Source organism: Scomber scombrus, chromosome 14, assembly GCF_963691925.1.
Source record: "Scomber scombrus chromosome 14, fScoSco1.1, whole genome shotgun sequence".
Lineage (NCBI taxonomy): Eukaryota > Metazoa > Chordata > Actinopteri > Scombriformes > Scombridae > Scomber > Scomber scombrus.
In genome coordinates, this window is record NC_084983.1 from 23,509,755 (window position 1) to 23,529,349 (window position 19,595).

Consider the following 19,595-nt stretch of genomic DNA (forward strand, 5'->3'; position numbering starts at 1 on the left):
CTGTGAACTTGGCTAACGTTATCTATCCCACACTTTATATATATTTTTTAGCTAAATCAATGAAGACCTTTTTGAACTTTTAATTTAATCCCAGCCTAAGTAGAAACGAAGTAAATGAAACGCTTCAGCCTTCCCGAAGCGAAGCAGGCATTAACGTAGCAGTGAACTATCTTGTCCTTGAGCTCGTCAGTCAGTCAGTTGCCTCCGTCACCTCACCTCCCCTCACCTCCCCTCCCTCCCTGCACAGCTTGCAGCTCCTCTCCGTCTTCTATCCCTCTCTTCCTATCTCTGTCAAGCTCGGCTCAGTCAGTAGTTTAGCAGGCCAGCACAGAGAGACGAGGGCTGCTCCCTTTCGCCCTTTCTCAGTCTGCTCAGCACACCAACCAAACACCACACATTCCGCACCATGGCTGCCACCGACGTTGACGTATTTTCGGTGAGTAAACGCCACGACGGTCGTAATTTAACCATCTTTTTTCCTCCCTCTCTCTCTCTGTGTGTGTGTGTGTGTGTTATGGAAGTAAAAACATTGCAAGTGCAGCCACGGGAATACTTGGTGGTTATGTGTGTGTGTGTGTGTGAGGGAGGGAGGGAGGGGGGTATGTTAGCTATGAAGCCTCCCCCGCTTTTGGAGCCTTAAAATGTGGACTCACATTTGAGATGTGGAAGTGATTTCTTAAAGACACAAAATGAAGATGACGTTGCTCTTTGGTGACTGATTGTGTTTTATTGTCGTGGGCCTGTTAGTTTTTTTTATTTAGCGGTGGCGTTTCCACCCATGTTTGCGTTGGTGAACATATGGGGGGGCTGAGGGCGGTAGTAGTGAATGGCACTATTACACCACAGTAGAAGTGGCAGTAAACACAACACATTTAGGAAGGAGAGCCTTAATTTATCACATCACTGCTACTAGACTACACAAGATTATAACCTCTGTTAGCTAGCTAGCAGATTAAAACACCACAAAGTAGGAGATGGTCGCAGTTGTGAGGCAGTGACACGCTTGAAATCCTTATAAAAGATGTATAAAAAAGAAAAAAGCAAGAAGTGATCCTTTATTGTGTTAAACAGCAACACTGTTATGAATTAGCGGGCACCACTGGCTATTAGTGAGTCCAAACTATGTGCTGTCATGTGGTTTCATTTTAGCTTCCTGTTCAGGGATGTAAAATTAAACTTGTGGTTCACTTTTCTTGACTCACAATGTGATATTTACAGCTAAGGCTAAGGTCTGTTTTGCCAGCTAGATGCTAAGAAGAAGCTCTGGCTCCATTGCTTATGGCCTGTACTTCTCTATTCTCATATCACAGTTGTAGGTTGGGCTTTTTTTTGTTGTTGTTGGATGAATTAGATGAGAGGAATGCATCCTAGGCTATTGTCATAGTGGCAAACCCTGCTGTAAGTCAGGTGTGACCCTGCAGGTACAGTTAAGAGAAAATAATCCACTCTTTATGTCAGAGTTTATTATGAAGACTTGACACAGAAAGGGATATGACAATGCAGAAACAATATGTGTAGTGACAAGACAAATGCACAGGAGGGGATTTAAAGAGAGTGATTAACTTTTCAGCAGATGCCTGAAGAGATCTTTTGCTGTGGTGAATTGAACAGTAAGCAGCACAGAGTTGCAAGGATAAAGAGATTAAGAGCACACTCCGGGCGCCACTCCTACCACTTATTGGTGTAAGACACGTCTGTGAAGAATGGAAAGGATCCAAAGAGAAGTAAAGACATTTCAGAGGATATTGCACACTTGGCATTTCACAAGTTTTATAGGAAGGTGTCCAAGAGAATAGGGTGCAGGTTGCAGAAGATATTGCCGACTGGCGATTCTTCTTAAACGTCCCTTTTTGGAATACAAAATCGGAGGGGGGGGGTGGGGGTGTTGATTAATGAGAAAAATACGAAGAACGCAGTAAAACAGGCCAGCGTGCTGCCTGCCTGACTTCCTGTCTAACTTTCTGAACTAAGTGAGACCATATTGAACAAACTGACGTCCTCGCATGGCAGTTTTTGGAAAGGGGGACGCTGTTAATTATGTGCAGCTATTGATAGGGATGTGTGGTCGGTTGCATTGTTGGCACACGTCAATCCTGTCCAATGGAGACCATCGCTTAGGGGATACCTTTCTAGGCCACAGTCACATGAGGTGATCAATCTGATCCAACTACCCCAACAATTGTTTTCACTCATTGATTTGCACTAGAGTGAGCGTAGCATATACACACAAAGAGATGCAGTTCATTTAAATGGTTATGTAATGAAATGGCCTACAATGTATTTACCATGCTTACTGACCCCGAAGAGTTTCTCCCGTGAGGCCTGCATGCATCATGAAATTAGCTTCATCAAGTGCTTAAAGGCAAGAGACGTGGAATGTTGCATTATGGGGGCAAGTTGCTCGCACTGTAAAGCTGCAGCTAGCGTGTTTGTGCAAACAGTGATGTTAACTTGTGAATACATTATCGACATATGTGCTGCCAGATTTACAGATTTATGTAATGAATTCAGACTATTTGTGTTCATTATGTTCTAAGGACTTAAAGGACCAGTGTGTAAGATTTAGGGGCATTTGTGGTTGGAAATATTGGTGGGAATTGGATAAAATATTCATAAGTATGATTTAAGTCGTGTGAAAATGAGAATCGTTGTGTTACCCTAGAATGAGGCCAGAACAGACAAGCCAAACTCTGAATTTAGAGAGGGTTTTTCACGTTTTTGGCAGTTTCACGGCCACTGTAGGTTTGTATTTGTAATCTGCAGCCTCACTGCTATTTGTTCATTCTAAACACATTCAAGGTCTTAAGGGACCAGTGTGTAAGATTTAAGTGGATCTATTGGTAGAAATTGGATTTAATATTCATAAGTATGTTTTAAGTTGTGTATAATTCTGTGCCCTTTATATCTACATAAGGAGGGGAGTCCTTTTAACGAGCCCGCCATGATACACTGCCATATTTCTTCAGTAAGTGAGAACAGACAAGCCAAACTCTGACTTTAGAGAGGGTCTTTCACGTTTTTTGCAAGTTACATGGCCACTTTAAGCTATTTTATGCTCCCTTATTTGTAATCTGCAGCCTCACTGCTCGATGCCAATAATCCCTACATACTGGTCCTTTATAAATCACCTTTGTTCAAACCTCAGCCGGCATCTTCAGCTGTATGTTGTTCAGGTCAGATTGCAGGTCGAGTGCACAGACTGTTGTGTATAATATGTGACGTTGGCTGTATATAGAACATACAGCCCAGAGCTGCCTGAAGCCGACCATGTCCAATCCAGTGTTGTGGATGAATAATGACAGCAGAGCTGCAGCTGCTGAGGTGATGAGTCAATATTCATCTATAGAATAGGTCTGACTTTCTTAAAGACGGGGTTTACAATCTAAAACTGTGATGCATTAATATCGAAATAGCTTTCCAAATAATGTTGACATAAACTGAATGGAAATTTCATGCATGCTTGTTTCGATGTTGTAACCCCATCACGAATGAAGGAAGGATAGTTGAAAATATGTGGTCCACACTGAGGTTAGAGACAACCTGTAGGTCACGTTTGATCGAGAGACTCCATCAGCAGTCGCAGGCGTTGTTGAAAGTTTGGCTCTAGGGTTCAAAGGGTCCTAATTCGAATGTTTTATTTGCTTCACATGGGGATATCGATGTTGTTTTTCATCAGTGTGGACAATAAGAAGGCTGCACACAGTCACATTTTTTCCTGATCTTCTTGGCCACATGAATATTTGGATTGTGAGCTATGCAACTTGCACGAGGCTTGTATGTGACTGCTCAAATCCAGAAATCCAGTCCATCTTGGCTCATTCACCCCCCCTCGACTGAACTGAGCCAGTGCTGCCAGGCAGGACAGCGCCACAATGCAGAAAGTAAAACAAAGGAACGCTGATTTATCTGATTGTCTTTTACGTTAAAACGCCACAAATTCAGCTGGTAGTGACGTCTGTAAATGTCAACGAGGAAAGCTGGAAGCAGAGCAGGTTTCCTCAAGTCAGAACTGACTGATCAGTCCTGTCTCCAATGTGCAATAATAAGTCATTATGCATAAACTATGTTTTATCTTGTATTTTACACTTGTTTTTATTTAGTTTCCCCATTTTAAATATGTTTTTACTTTTATCCATTTTTACCTTTTTCAATGTTTTTATTTTTTTATTTAATTTTTTAACCCATGTTGTTTATTTTAACTTGCTCTACTTGTTTGTCTTCGTTTTATTGCTCTAACTGTAAAGCACTATGAGCTGCATTTTATGTATGAAAGGTACTATATAAATAAAGTTATTATTATTATTGTTATTATGAAAGGACACAAAACAGTAACTTCGTCTTAATTCTCAGAGATGCATATGTGACGTTTCCGTAGTAGTCATCAAATCAAGTTTGCTTCCTTGATGTTGTCTTTACCATTAGAGGTCACGCAGAACTGGTCTAGACCTTGAAACAGGAGTACTTCATTAATTTACTTTACACTTTATCAGCATGTGTGGTAGATTTTAGATGCATGGATGCGAGAGAGAAAAACTCATCAGATCCAGACGTTTAACCTGTAATCGGTAAAGAAAAGGCAAATGTTTTAGCTTTGTGTGTTCTTTCGCTCAGTTCAGTGACAGTGAGGGGAAAAAACGCTCTGTAAAGAAGAGTGTACTGTACATCTGTCTCGTAAAATAGTTCCTGTCTCCTGTCCTGTCTTTCCTGTTGAGCGTCAGTTGAGTGATGAGGCCGAGCAATTGTTGTGCCTGAGTGCGAGACAAGAGGGAGAGTGAGAGTACAGATAAGGTTTAAAAAAAAAAAAAAAAAAAAAAAGTGTTAATGTCCGTGCTTGTTGTTTCATGTTGTATGTATTGTCATAAGTCAACCATCAACATTTTTTTACCACATCCTTGTGAGCACAAGTGGCAGCAGGAGAATAATTGCACTATTGCAGCACACCAGGGTGAAATATGTAGGTGTGGTTAGAGCTGACGACACTGCAAAAAATATCTTCTTCCCAAATATGTTAATAGTTTGATGAGTTAACATTCACAGGACGGGATGGACACTCCTTTATTCATTATGAAACTCTTTCAGATGTCACTGTAGAGGACGTGAGATGCTATATTAGCACAAATCTACACGGCTGTTATTGGACAGGAAGCACCAGTTACCTTATCGAAGGAGTGTGACTTTTTGTGCGTGTGAGTTTGACATTGAGGTTTAAATGTGGCCTCCGCCCTTCACACATGCTAAATTGAATTAGGCCAACGGAAGCCCCTGAAAAGGACATCTGCTCTTGACACCAAATAAAGTATTTACAGGCTTAAAACTTCACAAGTTGCTAATCACTCACAACAGGCTAATGTGATGAGTCATCATTAAAAAAACACCATAAGTTATTTTTTTAAGTCGCAGATATACGTCATTAGTTTCATTTGATGGGTGCGTAAGGTTCATTTTTATGTTTTGAACCCCAGGTTAGAGGTGTGACTGTCAGCTTAGCTCCAGTCCTCCTGATTTTACTGTGTACTGAAGTCACATAGAGAAGTCGATGTTATTTACATGTAAAAAATGCCATGTGATGCGTTCAAAGACATAAAAATAAATCACTTTGTGAAAATATGGAGTACCACACTTCAGCTGTTCTTTCCCCCCTTTTTAACTATAATTTAGAAACACAACATTGAAAGCAAACCTGTTCACCACCTCAAGTCATTATAAAAATTTGAAGCCTTTTCATAGCCCTTCCCTCGGTCTACCCCTCCACCACACACACACACACAAACACACACACACACACACACACACACACACACACACACACACACACACACACACACACACACACACACACACACACACACACACACACACACACACACACACACACACAGCATCAGCCACAGCTGTGTTTGTGTGTGTGTGTCTCAGTCTGTCAGTTTGCTGCTGTCTGTCAGCTGACGGCTCACTGAGGCAGACTCAAAGCTTCAAAGTTAAATCGGACACAATTCAGGAGGGGATGGAGGCCAGAAGGCAAGAAGGAAGCTGAGGAGGGGATAGATGGACAGCAGGGGGGGGTCTGGAGGGGGGAGAGAATTTAAGGTTATATTTAAATGTGTTTTAGTGACGTGTTGGATGCTTTTAACAGATCCTGGTTTCAGCGTTTGTTAAAGTTTGATCTATGTCACATATTTATTTAACCTTTTCAGAAACTTGTGTGGAGTTTTGTAGCAGCTGATGTTGAGAGTCGTATGAGCTTACTTGCATGCTGACAGGATATTCACTTATTTTTTGTGGTGCTTGTTTCTGTTTGTATTGAGTTGCTGTAAGGATTAGTGTCACTGATTAATCATTTAGATCATTTGTTAAGCATAAACAAAAGTGAAAGTTTTCTCTAGACAGTTCTGATGGGAATTTTTCACTATTTTCAGACATTTAATAGACTAAACAAGCCTTAATTTAATCAGAAATGTAACACCAGTTATTATATAACACCTGTGGCTTTCTATGTGCTTTCTGTGAAAAGCCGGGTCACATCAGCTGGCTACAAACACACATTTGCGAACTAGCCTATATGGTTTGCGCCTCATTTCACTTTGAGCCACCTGGGGCCCCCTCCGTTCAGCCATTTCCTGTTGGCCTGGCGATACGGTGGCCTGGGAACTGTGTTGTTTCCTCACCCTGGGACACTTAACCAGAGGCTTTTCATTCCTGTCATACTTCATACTGCTGCTGGTCTTCTCTCTTCTCCTCTCTTCTGTGAAGTAGCTCGGGTGGACGGACAGATGCCTCACAGTTTCCCTAATAGCACTACCCTGCTGGTTATACTGTTGTTAGCTCGTGATGGGTGTTGTTATGCTCTTGTCAGTTAATGTAAATGTTTTAGGAATTAAGACAGATTTACTTTTTAGCTTTGGCAGTGTATTGGATTGTTAAATTAATCCATGTCTGTTTTATAACAGCACTTCAGAGGATGGAAAAGTTTGCATTTACAGTAACTATGTGATGTTTCAGCCAAAGTCAAAGCAAAAGCCAAAAATGGAGATAGCGGTATAAGATTTTTTACAGGATGATGTAGCTCTCACACATCTGCTCCAATACATAGGACTTAAATGTCAATGCTTCAAAGGCAAATATTGTAAATTTTTATTCACTAAATTTTTACAATTATATTTGTAATCATTTAATTTTTCATTCAAAACATAAAACGTCAGCTTCTGTAACAAGATGCATTGTTCAGTGCACAAAATCTGCTTCTTATCAAGTCATCTGATTCTGTAAGTCCTTAAAGTCTTACAAAAGAAATCTGTTCATGCGGACAGATTTTCAAGTTGTTTTCTAAAATAAAGTTTCATTTTTTATAACACTAATGCAGCGACCTGCCTCATTCATTCTTGTTTCAAGTGACAGTCAATTCTACAGCACTTTAAACAAGGTATTTAAAATAAAAAACAAGAGGCATCATATCTATAGGCCTATATTTAATAGACATCTAATGATTCACCATCAAACAAGCATTTTTCTGCTTTCTTTCTAATTTCATTATTAGTTTTATCTTTGATGCTGTGAGTATATTTAGCTGACAATGTCTTTGTACTTATTTGTACTTACATTTTACTTCACTTAAGGATCTGAGCTCTTCTTCCAGCACTGAGCCCCCCCCCCCCCCACACACACACACACACTCATCTGATCCTCAGAGATAACACTGTTGGTCAGGTCTCAGTCACAGGCACATCTGCCTCTTGTGTTCCCACACACATGTGTTATGTTGGTTTGATTCAGTGTAGGAGGACAACCAAGAATTATTTATGAGCCACAATCGTTGTTGTTTTTCTAAAGCTGAGTGTTCATTATTGTGATTCCTTAAGTCTGGATCAATTTCCACAGTAAAAAAAGATCTCCTTTTTAAGACACAAGAGAAGTAAGCCTGTGACCTGAAGTGTAAATTCCCAGACTTGCAAAAAACCCATTCTTACTTATGTTGTCAAGGTGCTTTTAAGCAAGTATCTCATGCATCAACTGTATACAGTGAGGCAGCTGCCATGTAAATGGATATGAAATGGGGTGTTGATGGAAAGCGAGCATGTAGGCCTGTATTTATCCTTCCCTGGATAAATAAAGGCTAATATAAATTGTCGAGTTTTCCTTTTTTAAACACCACTGAGGAATCCAGAGAGTCATTGCTCCGGTTTCCTTCCAGGCCTGATACCAGAGGCCACACCCTCCCCCTGCAGCAATCTATCCGAATATCTCCACAAGTTTCATTCAGCAGGCTGAATACCGGAGGGAAACATTAATGTTGTTTAACAAGCTCCGAGTGTGCAGTGATTAAATTAGCCTCATCCTGTTCCTCATCGCCGTCTACCTGCTTCAGAGTACCATTAACATTACATTACATTCATTTAGTGCATGCTTTTCCTAAGTCACTTACAATAAGTGCATTCAGACACAAAAGGAACAACAGATGTCATAAAAAAACTGGAAGTGCAACCTCTCTAGATAAACAGATGAAAGTGTGTTATAGAGCTGGAGCTTTATATGTTATTTCAGCACTTTCTTTATTATTCACACATCCTCACTTCCAGATCTATGAACACATTGTTTCATAAAGAAACCAAAGCAGTTTTGACCGTGACTATGTTGCCACCTGACTCATCATGAAATACATATCTTCAGCGTTCCTGGATGTTTGACAAAGAACATTTTACAACATTTCAATCACAATTACAGCTCGTATTGATTTTTCTTTTCACTGAACACAAGTGTTAAAGCAATAAACTCACAGCCTGACACAGCTCAGCTCAGTATTGCCGAGTTCAGCTCACAGCAGATTACTCAAGCAGTGCTGCCTGACGCTAAGTCCTGTTTCTCTTTTCCCCCCCTCATATACACACACACACACACACACACACACACACACACACACACACACACACACACACACACACACACACACACACACACACACACACACACACACACACACACACACACACACACACACACACACACACACACACACACTGCTCATCCTTTATTGTGCAGTTTAGTCAGGTTTATAACTTCTCCACTGTGTATGCAGAGCCTGCCTCCTCCTCTCCGTTCACTTCGGTCTGGTTGTGTTCAGCTGAGCTCTGCTCTGCTCTCAGGCTGCCTGCGTTCAGTGACATCAGCCTTCAAGTATGCAGTCCTTCGTGGCTGAGCCAGACGAGCTCGGTGGCCCCATTTATCTCAAGGTGCTGTCTGTTTCCCCGTTTACAGCTCTGACATGCTCTCTGTGACTGTCTCCCCTTCAGTCTGATGGCGAGATAAGAGAGATCAAAGGTTAAAATGCTTACAACTTGATTATTTTGTCTGTCTGTCTTTTTAGTGCGTCATATATGGGTCATTTTTGGGCTTCTAGTTGCAGGTTAGTCTCTCCTAAATGCAGATTGATTACAGAGCAGCTGTGCACGGTTTCTACAACAATTTACTGTTGCAGTTATGATTGGAGATCATTTTTGTTTTTGTTTACAGGTTCGTGTAGCGCAGTTTGTAGCACTAAATCTGTAACGGGGGAGACATGAGAATAGAGCAGCTTAATTAAGACAAATGGTTTTCCTGGCATTTATTCACATTGTTTATTGTGGCTGTGGTGATCCATCAGCGCTGAAGTCATAGAAAGGAGAAGCTTTGAAATGTGTAACCTGTGATTAAAACAACTTCTAGCTTTTCATGCTGGTGTAAGGCTCAGAATTTTCTTTTTTAATTCCCAACTGAAGATACTGGTGTTTTTTTTGCCATACTTCATATTAAATCTCTGAACGAGTTCTTTTCTCGCGTCTTTTAAAGTGCGTCTTTTAAAGTGTGTCTTTTCCCTCTTTGTAAATGTCTGTACTTCTCATGTTTCTGAAGGATTATTCTTGAAGCTCATCCTCACCGCAGGCCTCGATTACCTAACTCATGATGTTAGGCGGCGGGTTTTATATCTGCTGAATGTGTGGAGGGTCTTTTTCTGTTCATTTGCATAGGAATGTAAAGGCTTCAGCTCTTTCTACTTCTGACTTCTGTCTTTCCAGAATGTTTCTATGTTTCTGTCTATCCAGTGTGTTATTCTCACAGGTTTTGTTTTGTTTGTGTTCTTTCAGAATGAAGAGAAGCGTAACCTGAGTTTGGGCGGCCATGTTGGATTTGACAGCCTCCCTGACCAGCTTGTCAGTAAATCGGTCACACAGGGATTTTGTTTTAACATTCTCTGCGTAGGTAAGTTTAAAAAGACAACGTGTGCAGTGTGTGTGTGAGAGACAATGTGTTAAATGTTTTCAATCAGCAACTCACAAACGTGATTTGCCGTAACTACTGAACCAATCTCTACTTGATTTGTTTCTTTCTAAACACGTTTAACTACAGAAAAGCAGCAAATTAACATGTTTTCCCTGACATTAAAGAAATGCACAAGCCTCCACTTGTGTAAGAAGTCGTGTCTGAAAGCTGATGAATTACTCCCCTGTGACCGAGTTCTTTAACACTCTCTCCCTCTCTGTCTCATCTCTTTGTACTCCCGTCTATCCACAGGGGAGACCGGCATCGGCAAGTCGACGTTAATGAACACGCTCTTCAACACCATGTTCGAGAACGAAGAAGCGAGCCATTACCAGAACGGCGTGTACCTGCGGCCGAGAACATACGACCTGCTAGAAAGCAACGTCCACCTCAAACTGACCATTGTTGACACCGTTGGCTTCGGTGATCAGATCAACAAAGAGGATAGGTGAGGATGGTGAAATGATGATTTGATCAGTACTCATTTTTATGTCATTATCCTAAATCTCACTCCCCCTTGTCCTCTTTTACTACTGTTTACAGCTGGATTAAGCAAACTCTTGTAACTTCACAAACTTTTTAATAGTGATCCATGTATTACAATGGTGGATGTTCACCTGGACAGCCACTGATATAAAAACCATGAGGCAGCTGTTTGAGTGTGAGAACTTTGTCATGCCAGAATATTCTAGCCAATGAAAAATAAACTGGCAAGTATTTTAATTTATGTTAGTTGATGTCAGTAACAGATTTAAACACAAACTTCATTCACATCAGGGCATTATAATTCTTCTAACAACTGTTTTTCATCAACGAGGCCTGGACTGCTCGCACAATTTCCAAGAATGAGAAAAATTGATGAATGTGATGAGTTCTCTTTAAAACCAATCATGTGTACCATTTATGAACAAATCTGTTAGTAGGTGTGGCTCTTATGTGAAGCCCGTTGCATTGTCCCCTGAGGCAAATTCAGTTTATCATGCATAAAACACATGTCTTAGTTTGTTTTCCATTTGACTCAAGACGTTGTAATGATAGTTTTTCCTGTCAGTCCGTATATAAACCCTAGTATCTATTTGCAAGGGGACAACACCACAGATTTGCCCAAATTAGGTCCATGTTGCCAAGGGATACAAACGAGAGAAACAGATTCATTCTTCGATTCATGCACATTTTTCTTTTCTCAGTAGGATGGAAATAGGATGAGGTGGGACAGTAATAAAGAGGAAACAGTGGATTTTTTTTATTTAATAATTTTTTTTAAACATTCAGCTGTGGTATGGAGTGTTCATGTTGTGACCTAGCCAGCAAGCAGCACTCTCACGCCCTTTGATAGGAGCTTTCTCTGAAGGCCATATAAACCAACATGCTGAAGGAAAAACCCTGCAGCGAACTGCAAATGCACACTGAGAGAGCTCCAAAAGGTCAGAGTCGGTGCATTCCAGAGAGAAGATTGAAGATAGATGTGAAGGGAGAGGACAGATGACTGTAAACACGGTGTTAGTGGAGTATGCAGAATAGATTCTTATGTCTCACTCTGAGTTGTGAAATAGAATTTGGGAAGAGTCTGTGTTGAGATTTTCACAAAAGCTCCAAGTTTTATCTTATCTGTTAATTTAAGTGATAGATTTCAAATACTGCGAGATTGACTGGTGATGTTACTGTAGCAGACACTTCTTGACCCAATCTTGTAGGTGGCATTTCAGTCACTTGAAGCACTGGGGATCCCTGTGACTGATGTGATGTAACGAGGTGTATCAGATGTTTGATGTTGCTCAATCCACAATCATTTTTAAGCACTTTTGCTCATGGGTCCTTGAGTGAGAACTGGAGGAAATGTGCAAGCAGGAGTGACACCAGCTGGAACCAGTGAGGCTCAGGAGGTTTGTGGAGTTTCCAAATATGGCAACACAGCATAAGCAGTGCACATGTTTGTTTGGGAACTACAGCAAAGTCTGTGTTCTTTTTTGTGGCGTAATTTGGATGCAAATCTGGTGGAATTATGAACTATACTACAACTGCAAGACTTTTATAGATAGCAACGAATAAACCACCAGCTTTCCACTCGAAAAAGTAATTTCAGGCAGCTATGACACTGTTAAGTATGTGGCTGTCCTCTAATTGTCTTAATTTAGCAAGTCAATGCCGTAAACATCCGCCCCCCAAACAAACTTGGTGTAAATGTGGCCGAAAACATCTCAAAACTTTCTCATGATCCACCATAATCAGACTGGTGACTGTTTGGGGGTTGACAGTCATTAAGAATAGCTTGTGTGTTTTGTTGACTCATAGCCAGTTCATGTATGTTACAGTGCATTGTAACATCAAAAAATTGACATGAAATATAGGAAGTAGCAATTTGTTAACGCCATGTGAGGATTATTTACTATAGTAATCTAATTTAAAATGATGTATACTATTTTTTCAGTGCAGCTGTCTGCTCATTTCTTTGTAAGGTGAATTATAATAGATTACAAAAAGTTACAGCGAGTTAGGCAGATCTGCTCCAGCATAGACGGTTTTGTTGTCTAAAAAATTAATCAGTTTTTATCCTTGAGTATCAGACAATGTCAGAGTTTTTCTCCTCTAGAAATGCAGCTCATACACGCTGTTGTGGATATCCAAGACACGTGGACATTGCTTTTGACAAATTCCTATTAATCCATAATTGTGTTAAATTTGACGTACCTCTGTAGTCTTGCTTCTGTAGCTGCACATATGCACTCATGAGTAAATACTACCAAACATTGATGTTTTCAACTCACACATTCCTAATTTTGACAGATTTTTTATTGGTGATACTGAAGGCTACAAAGGCCATTACAGCACTGTGAGAGAGGACAGGATGTTTTGCAGCCATCGTGTTCTGTTTCAACCAAACTCCCACAAGCTGAACACAGATTTCATGCAGCACTATGCTCATACAGCTCTAAGCTGAGATCTTGGCATCAAATCAGATCGCACAGTTATTGAAAACATAACTGTCTCGGTTCATTTCCCCAGTGACAAGTCCATATTTCCTTTTGTATTCATTGTATGAATAAGAAGACAAACATTTTTGCTCTTACCCACAGACATAAATCTTTACAATATCTCTTTCTCTCCACAGTTACAAGCCCATCGTCGACTACATCGACACCCAGTTTGAAAACTATCTACAGGAGGAGTTGAAGATCAAACGCTCGCTGTTTAATTACCACGACACCAGGATCCACATCTGCCTTTATTTCATCGCCCCGACAGGACATTCGCTCAAGTCTCTGGACCTCGTCACTATGAAAAAACTGGACAGCAAGGTACACACACACACACACACACACACACACACACACACACACACACACACACACACACACACACACACACACACACACACACACACACACACACACACACACACACACTCTCCCGGCCCTTTCCCATTGTCTGTAAGTAAGTATCAGTGTTGCTGAAATCCTGCCTCCCTTTCACTGTGACCGGTGTGCATTTCACTGAAACGTGGAGATCCCTGATCTTTTTGCCAGAGCGTGGACTCTCTGTGCCCTGAAAGAAAAAAGCTATAAGAAACAAACCTGAAAGCTTCCATTTCAACATGCAGGATTTCAGGAGAAGTTCACATGGCATTCTTTCGTATTGAACTTATTTGGCTGTTTCTGTGGAAAAAGGATTTAGACTTTCTGCAGCTCAGATTTTGGGGGGGGATCTGCCATATATCAGCAGTGTCACACTTAAAAGCCCACATATTTCTTCTATTACAGTGATGTAATAAACAAAATAATGTAAAAATGCATCCTCATCACATTCATCTTACACATTCTGAGCTGTGGTTTGACATATATTCAGTTTACAGGTCAACACACAACAGTCAATAATCACATTCAGAACCCCATTGATCTGTGGCTGTTTCGATGCTCTTGTGCGAGTATTACAGCACAGATTACTGGTCAGTGGATCAGTGTTTTGCCATACATCCAATGAATGCAGCTCGCTGGAGACACAATCACTGGCTTGGCCTTAATTAGACCACTGGTGGAAAAAATCTAATCACAACAGCACTCGGAAAGAAATGTGTGGGGGGGAGGGGCAGTTAGTGTGGGAGTTAGTGAGGAAGGAGAGTCAGAGCCCTGGAACCCTGATTTATTTGTTATTGTTTTATTATTCATACTTTATTTGGTGACAAGTGTTCATTGCATAGGTTTTCCTTCTTTAGCCGGCTCTTTAGCTATTTTGGCTACTGCTATGTCCTCAAACTACAAGATCCTCTTTTGTGTAATCTAAAGAAATGTATCAACTCTCATAATCAACAAAGATTTTCTGTAGAACTGTTGATATACAGTACCAGTCAAAGGTTTGGAAACACTTTCTTATTCAAGGGGAATGAGAAGGTGTGTCCAAACTTTTGACTGCTACCGTAAAGGTTTTCTTTCTGCTTGATAACATATTGATGAAATGTTTTTGAAAACTGTCCAGTGTGAAAAGCAAAAGACATCGTAAGGTTTACTGATAGAGTTTTGTGGCATCAGCCATATTGATTTACAGCTATGACCCCCAGCGGTTTTGTTTACAGCCTACCCAGTAGTTCAGTTTATGGATATAACCACTGACGACATTATTGTAGAAGTGACTACATGGAAGATTTATTCCTGTGTGTGCAGGTGTCTGGCGATGCAGCGATAATAAATCCAGAACAAACCAGATGGTCAGCTTGTGACCAGAACCTGCTGTCTTACTTCAGCCAACTATCAATGCATGGCTGCAAATCTCTGCCAAATGTCTCCTGGTACTATTCAGAACAATGATTGGATCCCTCAACCAATTGTCGCTCTTAAGGGACAGTTAATAGTTTTATTAGGGCCTCAAAAAAATAATTTTGAGCCCCAACAAGTTTTGACAGGCACACCTAAATCCACTCAAGTGTTGATTTCAAGTAACCCAACCTCCTAAAACCTGAGGTTCAGATGGGCTCAGAGCGCTGAAACAAACAAACAAACAAATGCATCCCATAATACATTTCACAGAAGGATGACATCATCTTAAACATGCTCACGTCGCATCTGGCTCTAAAGGGTGAAGCACACAAATATTGCACCCAGTCTAAAAGGGATTTACAGGCAAGTGTTGCATCCGATGTGTAAAGATAGAAAGGGGAAGTTTTCAATTGTTTTCAAACCGTTTCAATTGTTTTACGTCATTTTTAACCCATCCTTACTACTTAGAATACCCAAATTTTGCCCAAGGACCATCTGTGTGTCTGTGACCAAACTTCTGCTGTTTCACAAACCACAGAAAGGGCTGAGATCCAAATTCTGGACTTCTCTTGCTGTGAGGCGACAGCACTGACCACTGAGCCTCTGTGCTATCTTTACCAGCCAACAGAGCGATCAAAACCTGGCACCCTGTGTTTGCCAACTGTCTCCTGATAACATGCAAACCACCACAGCACACACAGCCAACTCTCTGCACTCCCTGCTTTGAAGAAGATATGGTAGCTTACCTGAGCTAAATACAATACCTCTCTCACAGTACATGATCCACAGCGAAGCAGTTAACGTGCGCTACATGTATTTGTTAGGTGCTATACCCGTCTCTAATAGGAGGAAAAGCAGCTTACTATAATTAAATCTCACTTTTTATTCATATGAACGAAACTCTTTCTTGTGACCGTCGGGGACATTTTCACAGGCCTCTTTTAGTTTCACTGCGCCAGAAAGTGTTGAAGGTATAATATAACAACAATGTTGGCAGCCCCTTTTGTACAGAGTGATTTACAATACGGTGAGCGCAACAATAGATGGAACCACTCTGTTTTCGAGTGAGTGGGTGGCCACGGTCACCAACATTCTGACCTCAGAGGCTCCGTCCCAGACATCTTTCCACCATGTGAAATACGAGCACTGTTTCATTTGAAAGCAAGCCAGTGATGAGTGACCACAGTGTGGATGTGACACTGTTTTGTTTTACAGGCTTAATGGCCTTGTTTATGCAGTGGTCACATTTTACATAGCGTAGTTGCAGCAGCTACCATCTACACATTAAGTAGATTTATCTCTGTGATGTCTGAGCTCTAGATGCTTACATGTTGACTACAGGAAGTGCTTGTGTTGCTTCTGTAAGCTTAGACAAGAGCCCAATGAAGTCATAAATAAATGAGGGCTTCAACTGATCATTTTTTCAATGTTGATTAAATTACAGGTTATTACTGAAATAAATGATTTAATGTTTAGTCTGTAAAATGTGAAATATTGAAAAAAGTGGCAGCTTCAAATTATTGTTTTGCTCAACCCACACTTCACCACAAAAATCAAACAGTTTCAATTAATAATGATATAAAACTGAGAAAATGAGCGAATTGAACTAGTGTTTGTTTGGCTTTTTTTCTGGATAAATAAATAACTCAGATGAATTGATTAGGATTCATTTCTAAAGATTAATTAATCAACTAATTATTTCAGCACTAAAATAAGTTATACAAGTGATAATTCTCTTTATGTTTGAGTTACCACCACTCACAAATATCTTTGCAATGGGAGACATTTCATCGCGGGTTCCTGCTTTATTAGAGTAAAGTAATGGACTACGTTCACATTTTGCTTTTTGTGCTGAGTTAAATTCATGTGAAGAGGGGGGGGGGGCTATTAACTTTTATCTGGAAACCAGAGATAAATGAACATGACTGCCCTGTCTGGCAGATAGGACATAGACAGGAAAAACTAGGGAAGCAGACCAGAAACAGATTTTCCTTCAGTGTGTACATTTCGCTGTCAAGGCCAGACAATGGTGTTTTTCTTGTAAATGTGGTACGACTCTCTCCCCTCCCTCCCTGCAGAGGATGGTTGAAGGCCCTGCAGAGTGTGCTGGATAGAGGCAGGAATAGAGATAAGAGTCTGATAGAGGTCTCCTTTGTTTCAAATGTTTGGTCTTTTATTGAATGGGAGGAAACTATTACAAGCTAATTATCTAATATTAGGATGTAGAAGATTGATCATTCCTACTAATAAACTTTAAAATTGTTCTATGAGGCATAATTGTTGTTACTAGGGTGATAAAGTATTTTCAATATCTATATTTGGTTTGTTTTTGGACCAGATGATCTAGGTTTAATGCTTGAAAGAAAAACAGGCTATTTGAAAATCTGTTTTATTTTGGGGAGATTTATTGACTATCTTACATGTGAATTGCTCTGATGTAGTTTAAGCTGCCCATCTGGTGCTCCTACTTTCACAGAATAAACAACTATTTGGAAATACTATTTGCCCAGCTGGGAATACCCGGATGTGGGAAATGAACAAATATGACTTCCCCCCTCCTGCCTTACCATGTCAAGACACTCAACTCCCATCTGCTCCATACAAGGCATTCGTCAGCACTGGGTAGCAATTAGTGAACTCAGTTTGTTAAATAAGGGTTAAACATGATACTGTCTGCCCCACTGCAAATTAATGATCCAGTAAAGTATGATGAGCCTGTAATTTGACTCCTAACAAGCTCTGGCTCTTGCTCAGAGGCACACTGTGGAATTGATGAGTAAATCTGTGGGAATCTTCATCGTCCTCCCGGTTAGTGATTTGGGTAATGCAGCCGTGCAGAGGAATGCAGACAAACTCTGTGTTTATTTCTGCGCATCTGCTGCTGATTGGAGACGGAGCGTGGTTTGTTTTCATAATCGCTGTTTGTTTTATGTATCTGTCGGAGTTCTGACTGAGCTCATTCACCACTCAATGCATTGCTAACGATTCGATACATTAAAGATACATATGAAGCAGCTACCAATGTGATATGATATATGATTCACCCCGAAACGTGATGAGGTCATTTTTGGCCTGTATAAACACAATGCAACTCAATGTGATTATTTCTCTAGTACTGCAACTCAGTAAACATCTCGTTTAAGCTGTTTCTTTTGGACCTGTAAAAAAAAAACATTGATCTTTCACAAAAAGGCTATTTCAGGTAGTGTTCTCTGCCTCCTGTTTATGTGCATATGCTTCAAGACCCAAACAATAACTGTCAAAATAGTTTAATAATCCTCTTACCGTGATGTGCAGAACAATACATTTAGAGCCCGAGTTCCACCCAGAGCATTTTGGCAGCGCATGACTTAGCTGTAGCATTGCTAGCATGCTTTAGAAACAGTTCAGAGAGGAGGAATCAATCTAAATATAAAATTATTGGTCACATTAATAATTATATATAAAATAAATCAGATTTTACAGATGCAAAAGATGTTAGAAACGATGCATTGAGAGTTCATCTAAAACTGTATCTGGTGCACACTTTTTGTAATCAGGTCAATTGCATCGTGAACATTCATGCCAGTGCACCGATAATGAATTGGTGAATCTTCCCATCCCTATTCCTCAGCTATTTTTAGCATTGTACTTTACTTTACTGTATTTTGCTTTTATTAGCTTTTTCACGTGTTTGTTTACGACCCGATGACTAAGGGAAGATAATTAGTCTAGTCTGTAATTCGGTGAGAACATTTGGTTGATACCCTGTTTGTGTTCTCTCATCATAGTGAGATCAACAGGTAAGCTTTTTTCCTGCCAGCAATGATCATCATGCGTGAAGTTTCATGTCAGACCAGGCTAAAACAAACCATTACATAAAATTTCCATGTGTACACTCTTACACAAAGCAGCTTTCTAAACAGGAGTGCATACATTTTCACGGTGTGGGTCTTGTGAGGCTCAAACCACAACAACAATGACAGCATAATGCTCTACACATTTAAAACTATAACCCTCTTCTGTCTGTCATTTTTTCCCTTAGGTCAACATAATTCCCATCATTGCCAAAGCGGACACAATCTCCAAGAGTGAGCTCCATAAGTTCAAAATAAAGATTATGAGTGAGCTGGTGAGCAACGGTGTCCAGATATATCAGTTCCCAACAGACGACGAAGCAGTCAGCGAGATCAACGCCTCCATGAATGTAAGTAATGTTGTGAACACTCCAACAAACTCACATTTTCTCATGTACTCTTTAAAGAGGGTTCATCTGTGAGAATGTCTGTCTTTTTACTTCTCCTTATCTTTCCGCACTGTATGTGTTTGATGTAGACTGTAACATAGGCTCAAACTTGTTGCTTGTCCCCATGGCAGTAAAGACATGTTGCAAAATAACGCCAGATGTTCTTCCCTTTTTTACACACATACACACTTTTGTGAAAAAAATTGCTTTTATAGGCCTGCAACACTCACAATTTTCAGATTTAAAAATATATCTAGATGCCTCCTGACATAGGAACATTGTGTTTTAGCACCACATGTGTTACACATCTGGTAATGGCAGCATATGTTGAC

General features: G+C 40.4%; 1 protein-coding gene across 1 annotated transcript in view; it reads left to right on the plus strand.

The window, feature by feature from the left end:
- Window positions 1-267: 267 nt before the first annotated feature.
- Window positions 268-19,595, plus strand: part of septin8a (septin 8a) — a 31,611-nt gene continuing 12,283 nt past the window's right edge. The window contains exons 1-5 of the mRNA XM_062432686.1: window positions 268-436; window positions 10,116-10,230; window positions 10,543-10,738; window positions 13,400-13,586; window positions 19,063-19,224. Of these exons, the coding sequence (XP_062288670.1) occupies window positions 407-436; window positions 10,116-10,230; window positions 10,543-10,738; window positions 13,400-13,586; window positions 19,063-19,224 (690 nt within the window). The 5' untranslated portion in view covers window positions 268-406. The remainder of the gene's footprint in view (window positions 437-10,115; window positions 10,231-10,542; window positions 10,739-13,399; window positions 13,587-19,062; window positions 19,225-19,595) is intronic.